General features: G+C 38.2%; 1 protein-coding gene across 16 annotated transcripts in view; it reads right to left on the bottom strand.

The window, feature by feature from the left end:
* The window catches only part of UNC79 (unc-79 homolog, NALCN channel complex subunit), a 110,771-nt gene that overhangs the window by 46,457 nt on the left and 43,074 nt on the right, over positions 1-21,240 (bottom strand). For 13 of the 16 annotated variants that reach the window (XM_065840026.2, XM_071809588.1, XM_071809582.1 and 10 more), the window contains 8 exons: positions 20,224-20,403; positions 19,136-19,201; positions 15,832-16,118; positions 12,114-12,296; positions 11,113-11,275; positions 8,128-8,280; positions 5,403-6,623; positions 2,930-3,037 (listed from right to left, as the gene is read on the bottom strand). In XM_065840026.2, coding sequence (XP_065696098.1) covers positions 2,930-3,037; positions 5,403-6,623; positions 8,128-8,280; positions 11,113-11,275; positions 12,114-12,296; positions 15,832-16,118; positions 19,136-19,201; positions 20,224-20,403 — 2,361 coding nt within the window. The remainder of the gene's footprint in view (positions 1-2,929; positions 3,038-5,402; positions 6,624-8,127; positions 8,281-11,112; positions 11,276-12,113; positions 12,297-15,831; positions 16,119-19,135; positions 19,202-20,223; positions 20,404-21,240) is intronic. The other 3 variants (XM_071809576.1, XM_071809577.1, XM_071809578.1) reach the window with 3 other exon arrangements.

Here is a 21,240-nt window from a genome sequence, read left to right as displayed (position 1 = left end):
ACGTGAATGGGATGGGAAGCTTAGGTTGTAATGGTATAATTGGCCAGGTTTTTCTCTGCTCAGGGTCCCCTTCCCAGAGGCACCCAGCTCAACCTGCTCTCTACACTGTGCTTTACAAATAAATTATTTAAGAAGAATTTCTGGAATCCATGCCCAAGTCTTGGCTTTGGGAAACCTAGGGAAAGGAAACTTCCTTAATACTATCAAGCGACGAGGACTCGATTTTTCCTCATCTGACTATTTACAATACTTCTTTAAGCTGATATTGCTGCTTGCTTTAAGAGATGTCTCTCACTGGATAATGCACCCACACACACACAAAAAAAAAGTGGATTTAAAATTTAAATGGAGAAAGAAACAGATCACATATAACTCACAACTCTATTACTCCTTTCATAAGAAAATGCAAATTGAACAAGCATAATACATTCATTTTGACAGCTGAGTCTGAGCAATGTATTTCCACCACTGAAACCAAAATCACTGTCCACAGTTCGAAGACAGAGTTTTAAGGCCCTGCTTGAACAAGGTGTGTGAGACTGCTGACATGCATCTCCATGCAGGAAAGCTTTTAAAATGCTGCCTTAATGTTTAAGTGCTTTCCTCAACAGGACCTTAAAGAAAGAGCAACAAAGCAAAACCTTCTCCCAATGATTATTTTCATCTGCAACCACATTCAACATTGTAAAAAGAAGTATTAACATAATATCAGGTAGTTCCTTTCTAATATTCCAAACAACACACAGCTAAGATCTGAAAATAAACCCAGCATTTCACATTATTAACTGTGATCAAGAAGTACAGACAAGTGACAAACTACAACTTTCAGAAAGCTGAGGGGTTGAGTGCCTTCTCCTAAACTTGCTCAGTTTCTATCTGAGAGTTTCAAATTCAGAGAAAGTAAGAGTACTCCCTAACAAAACAAATACAGGCCCTGAGTAATAATAAACACAATGATAAATTCTGTGGGAATCTGCACACTGAAGTTATTTTATTAGGTGAAGTATTTTAAGTTTTCCCTCATTATATCCTTTCAATGTATCAGAGTGCATTTAAAATCTATTTTTGGTCCAAGTACAAACTTCTCCATCATTGTTGTAAAACAGTCCTTGTATAACTGAACAGACCAAGAGACCATTCCATGTTTCACTTTTAAAAGTTATATTGCAGCTGCCTTTTACAGCAAATTAGGAGAAAAATAGAATTTCCATCGTTTCCAGGGCAAGGACTTTAAATAGATGCTTTATGACTTTATCAAGCATAGAATTTCCTGATGAAAGAACAGCAATTAACGTTAGAATTGGCAAGACTGCTTGGAGTGCAGATGACTGTCAAAATACAGAAAATTATCTCTTTGAATTTTCTTAACAGCTTTTGCTATTGTAATTAAAAAATTTTCATGCATATTTCACATAATCAGGCTACTGTCGGGCAGATTTGGATTTCTAGGATTATTTACCTGATTTTTCAAGGACCGCCATGATTTCAAATATTGATAAGTATAAAAAACAGAAAACCACCACAGCCCAGAGATCTGCCAGCCTTTGAACAGTGCTGGAGCCAGGCTGATTGCTGTGGAGCAGCACACAACTTTTCATATCCAAAGACAAAATCTTCCTATCACAGCTAGCGATCAATGTTTTCTGTGGTCAGGCACTGGCTGTACAAGTGATGTTATCTACTTGTGTCACTAACGTGCCTTGAGCTTATTATGCAGAGCACTGTAAAAACACACAATAGAAGGTCAAAAATATTTCAGTCTCAAAAGACAAGAGACACGATGGAAGCATTCATGTCCCTTTTGCAGTTGGAAACTGAGGTACATAGAAAGAGGAAAGGAATATTTACAAAGGAATGTAGGCTCAACATAATTTAGATACTATTCCCAATTTCATATATTGGCATTTACAGGAACACCTAGCACTCAGTGAAACAAAACAGAGATAGGTCTTAACTGCTACCTCTTTGGCTGCTTTAGGAAGTGATATCTGTATCATTAGGTGGTCAACAAAAGAACTCTGACTATGAGATACACATGACATGAGATGCTTGTGATAAAACTGGAGAGGAAATCTCTGATTTGGAGTACTCATCTAGCATGTCTAAAATAACATCTTCCAATCCAATCAGCAGATGCTTAATTTCCAGAATTAAAATTTAACTTCTCTACAGTAATCTGAAATTGCAGTTCAGCAACATGGTTGAGCCAACCCAGAAGCTCACTGGTATCAAAACAGGTCATCATTTCCCCTCCATTTTCTACTTATCAAGAATCCTGCCCCATCAACCATCCGAAGGTGTTGCTTAATATTGCCTAGGTGGACACGTCATTCTGGATTTTGTTAGCGTTCTAAGATGCTTTCACTTTCCAATGTTATCTCCCTCTGCTCTCTTAAGCCATGTGTCTATGTCTACTTAAACCAGGCCAGTTCACTTTACAGTAAAATGGGTATGGGAGTCTCAGATGAATAGTTACTGCATTTCAGTGAGCAGCTGAGAAAGTGGCATTTCAAGCATTTTACAAAAATTGCGAGACTTTTTTTCCTAAGGTACAGCAAGAAATGCACGGAAGACCATAGTAACAGCCCTGTGGAGCTCTCATCCTCTGCTTCTGTGCACTGACAGTTGACAATGCTTTCTCTCACTGGAAAATAAACGTTCCACTTCAGTGAAATATTGCTTCTAGCTGCTACCTATTCTAATTCAGGAAAACCACTTCCATCAAACTTGCCATGGTGCAACAGAAAATCTTGCAGTCACTAACGGCTAAAATCCTGCTGACCACCAGAGATTTAACAGATCTGATGATGTCCGACACAACTGTACTTCCAAGAATCAATGAAACTCAGGGGAAGGCATTTACCAGGCATGATATGTATCTGACGCACAAACACAGCACATTCAATCCTCAAGCCAGAGGCAAACTTACTTGCTATGGAAGAGTGACTACTTGTCTCCGGGACACCTGCTTCAAGTGTCGGTGCAGATGATGACTCTCTTGGCATTTCCAGTGTAGAAAGTCCTTTGGCAGCAGGATCTGCATATGAAAACTGTGCTTAATAAATAAATATTTTCCATCTGTTTTCTCCCTGGATACTTTTTTCACTTCTTTCCTGTCATGCATTCACCATCTGGCATTTCCAGCAGTTTTAAAATAATTCAGTGTGTTTGTGTAGTAAGAAAATTTTTATAGACACATAAGGATCTACTGCTTAAAATAACTTTTTAAAGGAAATTTCTACCTGTGCTCTTTAGAGCTCAGAACTAATAAATGCAAACAGAGTTTGATTTCAGTCCCACTCAGAGAGTGATTATAAGAACCACCAACATGGAAATAAAAGAGGTACTACTGATGTAAAGCTAGTTTAAGTAACAGCTTAGCATCTTTTCAAAGTCTTATCTCCAACATGTTATCAGTTTTCTTTCAAAAGGCTGCTGATCTAGCAGCTGATCCTAAAGGTTTGAAGAGTTTAAGATTCTATCATTAAAAAGAAAAATAAGCCATTAAAGCTAATGTATCTATTTTATGATAACTGATGCTATCAATATAGGAAGAATAAAGCAAAGGCATTTTCAAGTGTTGAGGACTGGTTTCAGCATATCCTATAAAGTTGTATCTGTGCTGCAAAAAGTCTCAGGCAGGAAAATGTAGCCCAGCATCATACACTTGAAGAAACAGCCATTTGCATATTTAATTCAGAGATCAGTTTTATCACAAGCCATTCTAAAACATATGGAAATATAATAGGCTGACAAAGCTTGAATAAGACTTTGAAATTATAATCAGCCCATTATGATGGCAATATTAAAACTACTTAAATCAATTACAATACATATGTTCTCAAATAAACTAATCGATAAGGCTAACAAAGCAAAACAGAAGAAATACATTAACCTACCCAAGTCACTAAATTACCCAGTTATCTGAATTGCCTGTATCAACCTGTAATGTAAGTGAGCACTTAGTGAGTTATTGTGAATGTTTTATATTCCCCTTGGATGACATATTTAGATGCATGCAGCCAAATAACCTTTGTATATGCTATAATCCTAGGTTCCACGTGGTGTTTCAGAACAGGGACAGTCCTTCCAAGCAGTTTCAAGGATGATACTACTAGTTACTGCATGAAAACTGGCCCTTACTAATGGTCAGAAAATAATTTGTGTCTAATTGCACAATTCTTTCATGACCATTCTTCTCTAAACTTATTTGAAAGGCTCAAAAGCATTTGGCCCTCTTTTGTTTCTACAAAGGTCTAGTGGTTCTTCAGCAACTGGAACAGTAAATGGGATGACAGGCCTGAAACATTAAGGGAACAGCCTAACTATGATCACACTGAATGATTTATCCTTGTAAAAGCATAATATCGTAATAAGAAATTATACTATGGTTCCTTCTGAAGAAGAAAGAAGTGAGGTCAGGAATCCATAAATATTCCTCCTCACTTCACTGGCAACAAAGAAGTGAGGTCTGAAAGATTCTTTCCTTTTTTAATTAATATTGTAAAAAAAAAAAAAAAAAAAAGGAAGAAAAAAAAGTATTGGTACAATTCTAATAACTGAAAAATCCTGAAAAAAAAAAAAAAAACACAACACCAAAACAACTGCAGAAGTAAAGAGGCAACAGCATACATTTTAAAAAAACACTTGACCCATCCAGTTGGTAATTGAGGAAATTGCTAGAACACACTTTCTCTCCACTTGAAAAACTTGGTAACAAAACCCGGTATTGAAATGACCTGAAAAATCTTGGGATACACAGAAACACTGTATGGCTTTCCCCATGCCTCAATTTCAAATCTTTAATGAACACAAGCCATGTAAACTTTGTCAATACTCAATACATAGAAGGCTACACAAAATTTCTAGTGTATAGGAACAAAATTTATATATGTCTGATCCTAAACACAAACTGTGGTTAATTCCAAGTCCTCTTAGTTCCGAAGTCTACAGCTCATTCAGCTTTACACTTCATGATGCAGTCTGCTTTCCACTGCCTTATGCTTGCAGAAGAAATAAAGGCCAAAACCCACTACACACTAAAGAGAATCAGTGTAGTATGGCCTAGATTAGTAGGATAAAAGGAACTGAATTATGACAATTTTTCTGACTCCTCACATAAAGAGGCCATGGAGTTTCACTCCCTAGGTTGGATATCAGATCCAATATTTTTGTCACTGAGGTCCACTTCCTTTTGAAATCAGCCCTCACACATGCACAATACTGGTATGGTTAGTACATTTCTTGTGAGAAACAAACACCCAAAAGCATTCTTCAACTAACTCAAATGGTGTATTTCCGCATCACTCCCTACACAAATACACATCCCTCCCTACATTGGTCTGTTACTAAAACCTTCACACAGTGATAAACCTTTTGACTGGGTCAGTGATTGAGCTCACCTGTCTCCTTCTGCTCTCCCAGCTTGTCAAGGATGTTAAAAGAAATGTCCAGGTATTCTCTCTGAATAGCACTCACTGCAATCTTTCTCTGCTTCCTCTGACGAGGAACAATCTGAATCTTAAATTCTGACTCTTCGGTCTCCTCTTCTTGTTTCTGCTCCATGTTTTGTTCAGTGTCAGACTCTGTGTTGGTATCAGGTTTATCACCTTCTGTTTGGTTTTCAGAATCTTCGGGGACTTTAATAAGGACTGTCTTTACATTTGGGCTCGGACTTGCTCCACCAGGTCTCATTTCCTCCACATTGAGCTCAGAGTTATCATCAAGGGACATTTCTGGAAGGGCAAATGACTTCTGCAGCAAGTCCCTTTTCTGTTTCAGTGTTAGTGTGTTCCCACAGGACACGTCTTGAAGTTCTTCTGGCTTAACTAACTCTGAAGAGTCCTTTAGATCTTTTGGAGAAGTGGAAAGGATGTCCTCTATTCCTGCTGAAGCATCGTTGCTTGTATCCTGAGAACTGAAGTCTTTGGAGCAATCTTCAATGCTAAACTGGACCAGAGGAGTTGTGCTGAGACCGAGTGCAGAGACATTGATGGGAGTTGAGGGAGACGACACGGCAGTTTTGTCAGGGGCCTCATCATTCAGCTGGTTTGTTGTTTCTTCTTCATCACTCTCCACTATTCTAAGAGGAGGAAGTGGTTCAAAAACTAAAGAGTCACTGTCTGAAGTGGAGAGTACTGAATGTTTTTCAGGACCCGATGTAGAGTCAGAGGACAAATCTATCAGATCTAAATCTTCCTTGGACCCAGCACGTTTAACTGGAGAGTCCACTTTCACTTCGTATGTTTCCATGCAGTTTAACCTAACTTCTGGTATGACAGGTCTTCTTGATTCCTGGAAACTCTCTGTACGAGGAAGATTTTCTTGTGTTTCTATATTTTCAGCTTTAGTAGAAGAATTCTGCCGAGATCGTCCATAATCACTTTGCCTGTGTATGGCATAAGCAGCAGGGACAGGTGGTTTTTCTAAGTCACACCGGTCTATGCAGGACTTCCTGCGATGTTCATCTAATGAAAACAACAGGGAGTCTGCATTTCCTATATCAAGAGATTTTTGTTTTAGAGAGCGCAGTTTTTTTTTCTGAATGCTTTCTTCTCTCACACAGCGTAGAATACTGTCTTGTAAGGCACCCGTTTCTCTATATTCAGCCAGCTCTATTTCACCTGATTAAAACAGAAAGAGCTAATACTACCTCAGTAGGAGACTTCTGGCAGTTACCTTCATCTTTATCTCACAATTCAACACAATTGGCATTTCAAATACAAACCAAATCTTAGTCAAAATTGTCTAAATTTTGTTTTGACCTCAGAGCAATATTACAGATTTTTACAAGGAACAACGACAAGAAAGTCTGCTATTTGAACAGCAGGGTTTATCTAAATTCTATCCAAATCCTACTCATCCTGGACAGGGGTACCCTGAAGATAGACTGTTTAACCTTATGCATTGAACAGAAGATACCACAGGCAAGTAATTTCTACAGACACTTGGGATGGCTGTGTTAGGCACGACAGATGAAAGAAGAAATGAGCCTCATGGACCACTCTGAAGAGATTTCAAAATCAATTTGGACAACAGTACTATGGACATCATTTGGACATGAGTGTACATTAGAGCACATCTAAACATTATTTACTGCAGCTAAGTGGGCTTAAAATGGATGCTTCTGATTGAAGAAGCAAGTGTAGCAATAGCAGTGAGGATGTGGCAGCACAAGCCTGAGATCAGACAGGTGTTGAGAGAATTTTTTCCCTCAGTGACTCTAGAGCCCAGCAGAGTCTGGCAACCATCACACACATAGCCACAGCTCCCTGTTCTAGGCAGGAGTAAAGTGAGCACAGTTACACTCACTGGTACTACCACTGCATTGGAACTTTGCTACGTGAACACATTCATTGAGAACATTTTAAAAGCTTATCATTGTTGTTACTATGAAAGACATATTTTCACATAAAACAGAATATTCTTGATCATTATTATCCTCATATTTCAAAATGTTCCACATATGAATCACCATGCAAAAAAAGCAGTGAGAAAAGCTAAAGCAGGTGCTTGCTCTAGTCAGAATCATTCCCCCTGCCATGCAATCACGTGAAAGGAAAAAAAAAAAGGCAAGTGGGTGGTGGTATAAATATATTTTTCTTTTTTTTTTTTTTCCATTTCAGAAACCTAAATCTGTAAACAAAATCCTCCCTATTTTTTGAAACCACCAAACGACACTTTTTACCAACGGAAAATCGTAATATTTGCAGCAGCAACAACAAATTTGCTTACCCTACTGTCCCACCTCAACAAAAAAACATAAGAAACAAACAAAACAACAACAAAACCAACAAATTCTCGGGAGAAAAATAGAATAAGAAACTTCAGCCCAACGGTGGAAGAAAATTGCAACAAATTCTCTTAAACATTTTTACACTGAAAAGAGCTTAAAGTTTCAGAACACAATTGCTCGTTTCAGGTGTTTTCATTCTGGAGTCCCTACTTCGAGACTCCTATAAGAGAACTCACTCAGTGAAATGAGAAGTACCTGCTCTCATAAGTGAGACAGAGTCCTCATATTCAAATTAGCAGTGAAACAAACTCTACAAAGAAAGGTGGTAGCTTAAAACTATGAGTAGGAAAATTCATTTCTGCATGAGTTTATACCAACAAAACAATTCATACTTCTCTGAGCATTCATCTCAACTGGTTGATATTTCACCATTTTGCTGCCACCAATTCTTTTCAGTCTTGCAAAGAAAGTTTGTGATTCTTTATTGCAAGGTCCAGTTGGTGTATCATGAATATCAGATTCATCAAAAACACTGTCTTCCTCTGCTGGAGAAAGAAAAAACTTTATTACTCTTACGAGACTGCAATTACTTGAATGAAAAGCTGTCTATGTAACAAAACCTCAGCTAGTTTCAATTAAACTTGAATTGGAGAATGAAGAATCACCTCAAGTTTACAAGAAAATTTATGTCCTAGGTATAAGCCTCCCATTCTTGTTAAATCTTGAATTCAGGTAAGAGAGGACAGAGATAAATTAAAAGTGGATTACAATGCAACAAAAGTATATCAGAGCTTTTATTATTCTAAACTGATCTTTCTTACTAATAATAATACAGATTCTTTAGATGGAAGAAACAGAATACATCTGGATGCTGACTTGGGTAAATAACTTCCATAGTGCTCAGTGAGAAATGGTAAACTGAAGAAGATTGAAATTAGTACAAGAACTGCAAGGTCAACAATAAACCAGCAAAACAGGAAAGCAAAAAAAAGTGGATAATTTTGGGAAACTGGTAATACCAATAGAAAATGACCTAAAAGTAAGAATTATGAAATTACTGATGTAAGTAGTAATAGCAAAACATTGTGCTCTAATTTGAGACCTGCTGGATGAAAACAGCAGAAAGTAAGAAAGACCCAAGTCTATTCAAGCCATCAAAAAATAACCACATCACCTATGTGAAATGATTATGGAAAAAAAGAAAAAACAAACAAAACAGCACATATCTATCATGATTCACCTCCAAGGAAATAAGTAACACTACTGGGACAATACAGAAAACAGAGTACTCAGGAGAAGAAACAAAAAAGTTTGCCTTGTTTATTCCAGTGAACAAACATGGAAAGTAAATTAATTTGATGTCTAGGAATGAAGAGGCAAGTAAGCCAAAGATTTAGAATGCCCAAAACCTGAAGACTTAAACTGGACATTAATATCTTAAGCTTTGAAATCAGTGGGAAGTTTCTACTATGTGTGAAGCTATGGAACTGCCACTTAAAAGCATCAGGGATAAGATATGTAACTGACATGGATAGTAAGAATTTCTACAGGGACAGAGCTCAGTAAGTTAGGAGATCACTTTCAACATCATGTCTTACATGTCTAACTTCTTCCCCTTAGGAACAAAGGATTCTTCTCACAACATACCCGCAGCTAAGCGTGGAAGTAAAATTAGGAAATCGGTTCAGCTGTGGGAAATCTGTCTTTACCACAGAGATTCTTGCTGCTTGACAATGAAATTCTCAGCTGTTGATCATCTGAACACCACTTTTGATGATGACAGCTGCACACACACTACCTGACCAGGGACTAAACAAGTATCCTTAGAAACTGTGCAAAAGACTTCAACTTTCCAAGTCCTTATGGATGTATACTGGTTGCTTCTTGCAGGTGAAAGAAAACTTTTATACTTCCTTTTTTTGTGCAACACTTCAGCAACGGAGGAGAATTGGCCCTACAATTAAGTCAGCATTTACAGAGTAAAAGTTGCCCATTTATGGTCCTTTACCTCTGAGCAGCCCAAAGCCCTTCACAACAGCTCTGGAAAGTAGGCAAATGATGTTATTCTCCTTACTTTAAACACAGGGAAACAATGAAGAAGTAAGACACAAGGCCACCCAGAGAATCAGTGTTGGACATGGGACTGGAACACCAAGTTTTCTAAACCTAACTTGAGACTTGCTATGAACAGCAATCTGAATAGTTAAGTATCTCACTTTGTCTTAGAAATGTCTCAGAATCAATACAGAAACTGAATGCATTTTATAAATGTATTACTACTACCCTCAGTATTAAGTCATTATGAATTAAGTCATTAACTCAGCTCAAAACAAAGACAAATTCATAGTAATTCTACAGTTACCCGAACCCTCTTAGCCCTCCTCTAGCAATACAAAATGTCCAAGAGAGTGAGAATATGTGATGCATCACTTATGTCCATTTTAAGGTTGCTTTCATTTGCTAGAGGTGAGTTGTAGGGTGTTCAGGTAAACAACAATTTGTGTCCTTGTTCTGCTGGATATCCTTTTACGAGCGACAAGCAGCAAAAGAGGAAAAGGGACTGAAATGCATAAAAAGAATGTGTCTTGGATTCTTCAGAATAAGAATTTGCTGCACTCTAAGAAGACAGAGAAGGAGGATGTAAAGACCAAATAAGCAGCTAAAAGGCAAAATAACTGAAAAGCAGCTAGAGATTAACATCAAAATAACCTGTTATACTTTCATTATAAATACTTATCGTGTACTAAACTTCACAATTGTAAGTAACTACACTCAGTGACACCACATTATTTCAAGTCCCATCTTATACCAGTTCACACCATCACAGCACCTGTCACAGCTACCAAGCACATACAGAGTTAAAAACACAACGCGGACTCTAAGGATTGAATCATTCTCTTCTGCCTTTAGACATATACATCATCAACATCTTCCTGCAAGCTAGTCAACTTCAGCTTCTTTCACAAAGAAAAGCAAACTGTAGACTGAATTCATCATTTTCTCTTTTCAACATCAAATATTTGCTACCAGGTCATGCTATTATAATTAGCATGTGGTGTCAGGTTGGTTACACATTTTGTGTGTTGGCAGGATCAGTTAATATTGTCATAGAATGGCCAAGTACTATCCAGGAATGATGACTGAACTACTAAGTCTAAGGTACCCTTCCTTCAAGAAAAGTTAAACTGCTGTACTATGCTTAGCCTACAGAGAAATTGTGAATTTCTTTTACTGTAGATGGTTATAGCTGATCAGAGAATTCACACCTGGAGTACTACATTCTAATAATAAGACCATATTTACCCATCTCTACAACATCTGCAAGACTTACTGAATTAAATCAACGAGTATCATACAAATGAGAGTGTTAAAAGTACCTTTTTCCTTTTCACTGTATCGGCTAATGTTACTGTTGTCACTATACAAAGGACCAGCAGTTGCATGGGGCTTGCAGCTGTGATACTGAGCATTGAGGGTATTGACAGTGATGTGGATTAGGTGAAGTACAATCTTGCTGATTTCACAGTCTCTGTAGGGGTACTGGTCAGTGAAAGAGAAAAACTTCAACTTAAAAACTAACTTTTATCCTTGAATAAACATTTAGGCAGTAAAAACAGAAAAATGACAAGAATATTGGCAGCTGAATGCCCTCTGTCTTCCTTTGATCACAAATTTCTAAATACAACATGAGAAACAGGACTGTTCTCAGCTTTCTACACAGAATTACTTGAAAAAAAATCCTATTAGTAAGATTTAATACATTGTTTTGTTGACTTCTATATGACAAAAACAATTATTAATAATAATGCAAAAGATCTCTCATCAGACCTGTTCTCCAAATACTCAATTTCAATCAGCACGTTATCATTCATTACTAGTGCCCCCACTGTCTCGTATTCCCCACAGACCTGCTAGAAACTAGTAAAGCATATCAAAAGTATTCATGGTTCAACTTAGTGCATAAAAACATGTTACATTTTAACATTTCCTAAAAAGCGTTACTTAGCCGAAGAACACAGGTTGTTAAGCTGACCCGCGCCCCATTCAAAGTTACTCAATTTTTTAAAAACTAATTCTAAGTTATTCAAAATACTATACATTTGAACTTCATATACTATTTTTCTATTTTCAAAACCATATTTTCCTTTCTCAGGTAACTGTGTGAAAGACAATATAGACAGCAGAAGTTCTAGGTCAGTTGCACAGATGAAAGCCTAATTACCTCAGATATTGAAATTAAATACAGTAAATGAGCAAATCAAAGAAAGGCGTTCTTTACAGTTCCTTTCTCTTGCAGTGCAGTTAGGTGTTCCCTGTAACAAATTTCAAATTGAAGTGAAAATTTTAAGGCAGACAGTGTCTTTCTGAGACCACTCACCTTATAGAGAATGACAAGCAAAGCCTTTAACCACATCTGCCGAATGTGAGGTTTGAGGGACCAGAGGGAGCAGCGAGGAGGCTGCTGGAAGTAATGCCTTAGCTGAGGACAAGTGCAATATTTCAACACCTGCACCACCAAGGGAAGAAGGTGTTTTCCCAGGTTGATGTTATAGTCCATCACCTGAAAAGAATATCAGCACAAGAGTCAGCTCCCCGAAATCAAATCCACTGATGTTGATAAGCAAAATAACTAATACCTCAACTGTATTAGTTAAGTGAAAAGACATTTTTAAGGATGTCTGACTATCAGTTAGAAACTTTCTGCCAGCTTGCCAAGTTCTCATTTTAGCTAAACAGGCAAAATTAAACAAGAGAAGATGTGTTCTGAAAGCCTTTCATCCTGCACAGTCTACATTTTAACACACATTGGCAAGGTCATAAAATACAGAATGCTGGGACAGCCTTCTTTTATAGTACAAGTTGATCATGCTTCAACAGACAAAACTGTTTTAGGCATATCCCACATTTACACAGATATGATGCAATTGTGGGGCCTGGTAAGCGGGGTTGTGTATTTTGGTTATTGGGGGCAGGGGGTTGGATTAACACCGCATTGTCAGTTTTCCTTATTTTCTCATCAGGCTTGCAATATTAGCTGTTGGGTTTTTTTAAGACCCATGTTCTGGAATCAGGTAATGAGACAAGAATTCCACTCTTCCCTATAGCAAAGGTAAGGCTGTCTGCGATGGTATGCAGAAAGTCTAAACATTCAAATCCTAAAGGATTCAAGAATAAAACTAACAAAAAATATCTTGCTCTGAATAGAATGCTCATCAATTTTAAGTGGAGATGTTGCTGTAGGCAGGTTGCTGGTATTACTGCTAGCCCTAAACTTTGCCTCCACCATGACTTTTGAGGAGTATCATGCTATTTGGAGTCTGTCCTAGAGGTCTGAATCCTGGCAGTCAGATCAGTGTGGGCACATATGCTCACTGCCTTGATAGAACTGTGTTTTCCATTGAAACTGCATTGGTATTTTTCATTATCTTCTCATCAGTCTTGCAAAATATGGCTTTAAATAAAAAGAACTAATGTCCTGAAATCAGCAGCTAAACTAGATCATAAAAAGGATCCACAAAGCCCTTGTCCCTGACACTGACCTATACCAGCTGACACCCAGAAAGGTGTAACAGCAGGTCAAGTAAGCTCCAGCATGTCCCTCAAGATCTAGCACATCCCTACAGTTTCAGTGGACTTAATGCTTTTTCAGGAGTGCTGTACATCTAAAGAGACACAAATATCTGTTTAATCCACATTGCTCATTTCCTTCAGGTCTGTATTTCTTTTTTTGGTTTTGTTTTTATTAGAACAAGGGGATGAACCTACTTTACAAACACAGAACTCATCTCTCAAGTTCCCTCCTGAACAAGCTGGCTAGAGGTTTTTTTTTTCCTGTAAAATTCTCTTCGTTCAATTTGCAGCTGTCTCAAATTTTTGTGCTGCACACATAGAGCTAAACAGATGAATCCCATGTCTATCCATGCAGGGTTAGCCTGTCAAACAGATGATATATAGTCACCAAATACGGTCCTACCCTGCAATGCCTTGTCCCCTCAGGGTGAGGTACAGTTATATAGCATGGTCAGGAAAAACTCATCCATACAAGGAAGACAGAGCCCTGCCTTAACACAGCACACACTGCAATGCAGACATGTCTTAAGCCGAGTAGACCCATTTTTTAAGTTGTCACAGGAAGATCTGGAATAAATGATGCTGCAAATGCTGAGCAGAGCTCAGCCTGGGATGCTGAGCAGAGCCCGGCACTGCTGGCTTCCCCTCTCTGACAGTTCTGTACAACATTGCCACCGTGCGGGCAACACCGCACTCACTGCAACACCACAACTGGCCCACTCCTGCTGCTGGGGAGAGAGAGGCTTTTCAAATACTCAGATTATATGATGCAAAATACCAAGAGACTTTTTTCTTTCTTGAACTGACCATTCCAATCAAGCTTGGAATCAAAACCGGTGAGTCAGACCAAGTCAGCCCAATCCCAACCTTTGTGAAGTTGACTGGGGAATGCAAATGTTTATGACTAAGAGAAGGAGAGTAACTGAAATAGATCTCTTAAGAACTTCATACTGAGTTTTCACTCTGTAAACACATCTTCGGATTGCAAGTAGCATTTCTCTTGCAACAAAGCAGGCTAGCTAAGAAATTAAAGTTTTGATGTCTGCTACATGGAGAAAAATCCTGGCCTATTGAAATTCTCCAACTCCATTTGACATCAGGGGAGTCAGGATTCAGCTATGAAGCTTTTCAAACAGAAATGATGAATTGGGCTGTCCTGAGACAATTTAAAGGCAGAAGATGCAAGGCAGGGGTTGATATTTAGAGTTGCATTTAAGTAGTATTATTGAAGAAACTATTGAGGAACTTGGTAAACATGTAGAAAAATGTGAAAGATACTGCCCTGTGATCTGAACTGTCACTTCAAGTCTCTCAATAGAATGGTAACAGGCCTGAATCTCCTTTTACACACTTCAGCTTAAAACCATACAAGTGAAAGATGCCAACAGCACATAGCAATGGTGCTCCAAGACAATGATCAGGATGCATTTGCAGCCACCAAGTTTGCGTTAACACCTTCTATTTCACCTGCTGAAATAGGCATATCTGACTTCTTCATGACTGTGAAAGTTTATCCAAGTATCTACATTACAATTGACTTCAAAAAAATCACTGATTCCAATGTACGAACCAGAAAATCCTGATAAGAACTGCAGATACAGAATAGCTTTGAGCAATGTGTGAAGGTTACAGTAAGAATTTTAAGAGCTGAGGCAGGGGGAGACCTGAAATCACAGCCCTCTCTCTCCCCTGTGGTAGTCCTTTATGAGAGACTGCAATAACTAAAATGTGTGGAAGTTATGATGATGCTTCATTGCAAATAATAAGAATACTCTGCAAGTGTGAAATGTTTTTCAGCGTAGCAACACCAGCTGCTCTATCAGTAAGAATTAACTGAGCCTTAGAAGAGCCTCGTGAGGTAGAAAATTGCAGTCATCCTTACAAGATGGAGAAGAAGGCACAAGGCAAAGATGTGCTCAGTCATTTATCATGGCAATACAGGCAGGAGCTCACCATGGTGGTACTACTCCCTGGGAAAGGGAAAACAGAAAATCCTGGTGCACTCGAAGGAAGAAGAATGAGTCTCCTGCAAAGTGAAGAATGTCAAAGAGCTTACAGACCATTTATGCAGGAAAACAAGCACGAACACATAGGTATGAGGTCTTCCTGAATGGGAAAGGAGAAAATGACACATGAGGAAAGTAAGGCATTCAAAGGCTACAGAAAGAGGACAAAGAGGCTTGAAGCAGTCTCTAAGTTTTCACACAGTGGTAGTATATTTGTGTGCCTGCACACACACAAAACCGTTACCTCTATGGCAACAACGCGGCAAGTTTAGAGTACTAGTAGGAAGTTATAAATTAGCATACTGCTATTTGATCATTTACTACTTAACTGCAAAGCAAAAATGTACAGAAAACACTTGATTAGGTTACACGGAGCCTTCCAAGAATAAAGAACAAGCAGCCATCCTTGTTCTCAAATTCCCTCACCAGCTGAAAAGGTACAAAGGCAGCTGTGCTACCACCATTGCAACAACAGGCAACGAGAAATAGCTGCAAAAAGTAGTAAGTGCCTTCACCTACTTGTGCTATTCCAGCAATAAAGGCATTAAAGCAGGTTGAAAGACGCATTTTTTGTGGTGCAATCATGAAGCATCCTTCCTGCTGATCGTAACCAAGCAGGACATACAGATGGCGCTTGACTGTGTTGAAAGCTTTAGCACTGCTGATGTCAGACTCGGCGCTGCTCTCATCCTTTGCCATGAACTTCATGAGCACAGTAATCAGCTGGTGGACTGTCTGGTGATCAATCCCAGCATCCTCTGGAAGCAGATCTTTGATTGTATTATCATTCTCCGGAGAGGGTTGTCCTATGGGCACAAGAGACACTAGTATGAAGCACTGGATAAGACTGTAAACAGGGTACAGAATACACCAGAGTTTATTTCCAGAGTTCATTGTTCCGTTTCTGCCCAAAGATACCTGGCAAAGTCCCAGGAGACATTAACACTTATTGTGTACACTGAGCTCCATTTCTCAGCTTTCATGTTTAACTGAGTTGCTTGTCCTTGCATCTCCGTGCATTTCTGCCACACTGAGTGTTCTTATTCTTTCACCTCTATGCATTAAAGGAGAATCAAGTCCCACTGACAGAGTATTCTCATCTGGCATAGTTTTCAGTCTTTCCTCAGCAAAAGTTAGTGGATATTAGTCTTTGTCAGTGGAGGATGTACAAAACAGCAAAGGTAGGAGATGCAGAAAATTCTACTAAATAATGATTAAAGAAAGAATGAAGACTTCCTCTTTTAGCACTCAGTATTCCCCTCAAATAACTTGGGCCAAAATGTAAGCACTATAATTAGTAGGTTTTGGGACACTATGTATTATGCTAAAACTTTGGTGACTTTTTCCCAGAGAGGAAACCTAAGATTTGGGTTTATAAAAACACTGAATGGAAATAATACCTTGTGTGGGAATATGATCATGTGAAAGATGAGAGGCTCCTTCCAAAGTACAAGGAAGTTTGGGTGCTGGCTACCACTATGCAAGCAAAACAGACACACTGCAAATAACATTGCCAATTGGGCAAGTATTTTCATTTTCATAGTTCAATATTTTTTTAAATATAGTATTTCCAGTTACTTTTAAGACCATTTATCATTACTAGAGTTCTCCAGTAATTGCCTTTGCAGTTACCCTATTTCATCCTATTTGTAAGGCTTTTTTTTAGTGCTTAGCAGTTCCTAAAGATGTATGTCATACTAACACTGGCTAATTCATGGCTAAAGCACAGTACAGCATATTATTCCAAAATGTTCTATTTTAAAACGGTAATTTAAATGAAATGCTTCTGTATAAATAAAATGCATTATATATGCATTATCTGCAAAATAAGTAAAAATTATTTCCATTAGGATAATCAAATGGAAAGAAAACATTGACAGCATCAAAAGGGGGCAATACTTGAGAATTAAGTTTTTATTACACCATTAGTTTTAGTTTGTTCTTTAAACACTATAACTGTCAACAATTAAAATTAACTATTACTAAAAAGTATTCTGACGTATTTTTTGATGTGTGGTTAAAAATCTGCCTAACAGCAAATAACTGAGGTAAAGCAAGCTGGTATGAAGTACAATTATAAAAATTCTAAATGTTTTCATTTCAAGGCTAAATCCTTTGAACTATTGGAAATAGTCCTTACTTTTGCAAGAACAGTTTGCAGGACAGACCTTACAAGGAAGATTAGCTCAAAGTTTAAGATGAAAATTGTTCCTGCATGCCTGTGTTAGGGTTACTAGCCAGTGACTTATATCCACTTAGTCTGTTAGAGTTACTTACATGTCCTAGGGTTTATGTAAATTCATAGCTATATATTTATAGTAAATACTAAAAAAAAAAAAAAAATTCATTTTCTAATTTACCCATATTCTCAATGCAATATGCTATTCAGACAAGAGATTCCTTTGCTGGTACAACTGCATCTGTCTTCGGTTCTTCACCAGCAAAACTGCAGTGTCTCTAATTTTTAAAATAATTTAAAATATTTTATGTTTCCTTGGTATGTGAGCAAAGGTTTTGTTTGATTGGCTGTTTTGCTGAGCATAGTCAAGGTTGCTATTTCTACGACAGCTGAAAATGAAAACTAGGAGGGGAAATTTTCAGAATCACTTCTATTATCTTTCCTTTGCTGGTCTCATTTTTGTCAAAAGAAATCATAAACTTCATATTATATAATATTTTTTATTCCAAACAATTTTTCACTGGGATGTTTTATTTTTCAAAGTGAAAATTCTCTATCCAAACTTTTGCTGGACCAAGATTTGCAGATGCAAAAAAGAAAACAACAAATTCTTAAATATTTAGAAAAAAAAAATGTTTTTCTACAGCAGATGTACAGTCTACGTTAAGATTCAGGTAGTTCCTTAGACAAATCAGATGTCTCCTAGTTTCCAAAGAATGTGTGGTAATTTTAAATCTTATTATCAGACTTTTCTTTGTATCACTGGTTACTAGCTACATGCAACTTCTTATACATACACATTTTTGGTGTAACCTGAATTTGCAGCTTAGGTGATTAATAACCTGAGCCTAGAAAACTGAAGCTCTGAAATACCAAAATACATCTAATAAAATCACAATGGCTAACAATGCCTGCTGTGAGACTGACACTTCTTAGGTGACAGGTTTCTCTAAGCCCAGCATACAGCCAGTGAATGGCGTCATTAAATGAAGAACAATCATCTACTGACGCGTCTGTTCATTGCATCATTATTTCACTTGCTCTTTCTATGAGCCTGCAACAACCTGCACATATGTTCTGTAAGGAACTGGTTGATTTCCAGCTGTCAGTAGTCACAACTATTTAGAGATTACTTGGACTCTGCTGAGCTAGCTGTTCTACTGATGCTTGACAGAGGTGGCGTCTCCATAAAATGTCAGTAAATATAAAATAAGGGACTTAAGACGCCTATAAGCATACAGAGAAGAGAAGGGTAACTTACAGTAGTGACAATCAAAAGCATTCTGTCTGCTGTTCCTAAAACTGGAAGGTCAAAGATCAGGTTGACCATAGGTGACCCATGGGGCCAGCTTACTAAAGATTTACTTGTTCCTGTAGGCAATGAAACGCAGGAAGGGCATGGCTGACTGCCTCTGAATAACCTCCTCCTAGCCCTGAAGTACTGTTTACAGCTGGGGACAGTTTTCAGTACAGATTGAGACTAAAACTTCAATTTACACCTTTTGGAACCATGCTGAGATGTGATTCTCTGTACCTTTTAGACAACTTGCATCTTGCGTAAGTTTATCTCATGAGTCAGCAAGAAAGCCAGCATCAGTGCCTCCTTTTTTGTTCCATCAAAATATCCCACCTTGTCAAACCCACCTGGTGTTTGCTCTGGTGTTCCTCCAAGTGCTGGAGCAGATTGCTCATGTCTGGTCAAGCTCAGAGCTTTAAAAAAAAAAAAAATAAATAAACAAAAGCAACTCTGTTTAAAAAGGCAGCACTGGTATTTTATACTTCAGTATATATCCAGTGCTAGTATATTTATATTAATTTACTCATGTACTGTTGGCAGGCAGTGACTGTAACCAAAACACGTAACTTCTGTGCCCGACAGATTTTTTGCATTATGTTCTATAACTCTAGTTTTCTCCATTGTACGGCTCTGCTGATACAAGTGTCATCACACAGGAGACATTATACGGGATCTGAAATTGGTCAAGGATTACCTAAGAGTCCCAAAATATGGTGGTGTTTATTTTGGAGAAAATAAATTACCTTTTAACTTAACAGTTCACCAGCACTCAGGTTTGAACATTTTTATCAGTTCCCATTATACAGGTAGGAGCAAGGCAAGAGGCCCAATTTGAATATAAAGACTAACCTTTGTAAATTTCTCTAAACGAGAATATGTAAGCTTTACTTGTGCTTGGAAAGATATCTGTACAGCACTCCATATAGCACCTGGGTCCTCCTATACAAGCTGGCACAAAGGATGTGTTGCATGGACCTTGTGGTCTTAACAAAGGAACGTTGAAGATACCCGAAAGCTCATTTGAGACATTAACAGTTGTTTTTAGGATGTCTAGCATATGCTACATACACTGATTAATAATTGCAATTAATAAATAAACTGGTAAAAGAGGAACTTTTCTGTAAACACGGTATCTATTTTAGACAAAACTACTGTGTCTCAGCACAAATAAAAATTAAAATCTATCCACAAACTAGTCTTGGAGCATTTTGTTTTGGCATTTTAACCAAACACAGCATAGATATACTGTTTGTCTATGTTCTTTGTCAAACTCACTAACTTGTCATTATCTGAATAAAGCCCAAATCAGTCAGAAACCTAAATTTGCTATCCCAATTGGACAAATATTGACAATTCTGATGTGTACCCAGCAATAGGATATGATCCTAAGGGAGAAGATACAGGTGTGCCACAAAAATATAAACAGATACTCAACGAATTTTGGTGGTTAAGGTTTCTGGAAGGGAGAGCGCTCTCTTTGACTCCACTGGTCCCTTCACACTGTCCCTCAGGGAACGCACACTCTTCTGACGATTACGTGCGAAACGAGCCCTCTTGATCTTCCACATTGCTGCATCACTGAGGTTGGCGACATTTGTCCGGACAGCAGTGATAGCTTTGCAAATGCAAGTGACCAAGTTAGGATTCATTCCACAGCATGGTGAGGTCCTAACGCTGCCAAGTGCCAAATGCAACTGGGCCCCAGGTCCCACTCAAGTCAAGAAAGCTTCATTTGGGCTCAAGGGGTCCACCTGCAAGGTACTCATTTGCATGCTCTCATTCTGAAATCCATAAAACCCCATGTGGCATAACTGTGTTTAAAAAATCACGCTGTTACTTCTTTCTTTAGAGATTGGACAAGAACAGGTTCTTGAAACAAAAACCTGAATTTCAGACTAAGGGAATATGAGACATCCTCTGTTTAAAATGGCAGAAATCTCACGAGTATGGATCACGTTTAATGCACTCATACCCAAATGTGGTTTCTAGTTTTGCCTCACTGACCTCCTGTCCTGCCAACAGCTACCATCCTGGATTTGAACAGCAGCTCCAGAACTCAGAGTGTGATTATGCATTTACAGTGGTATTACCAGCAGCATCACTGCAGGTCTTAATGGAGTCACCAACACTTTTCTACATTCATGTCTACAGTGCACTCAAACCCTTCGAGTTTAACTATCTGAGCAGCTAAAGCTGGTGAGCCCATCTTTTGCACCATTTATGTCTTTGAAAAGGCAAAGAGGTCAAAGAGAAATTTGAAAAATATCTTTTGCATATTTTAAATCACTCCTAAATATTCCTATGCAAAGATTTGACCCTACATTTGCAGCCAGAAGTACTAGAAACCAGTGCTGACATTCCCTCCTCAGGTCACAGCAGCAGTTTCCAGCTTTGGGTAAAGTTACTCACATATCAAGAAGAAAATGTTTGCAGTTCCACCCACCTCCTGTAT

Source organism: Patagioenas fasciata, chromosome 5, assembly GCF_037038585.1.
Source record: "Patagioenas fasciata isolate bPatFas1 chromosome 5, bPatFas1.hap1, whole genome shotgun sequence".
Classification (NCBI taxonomy): Eukaryota; Metazoa; Chordata; class Aves; order Columbiformes; family Columbidae; genus Patagioenas; species Patagioenas fasciata.
This window is presented reverse-complemented; position numbering and strand designations above follow the sequence as displayed.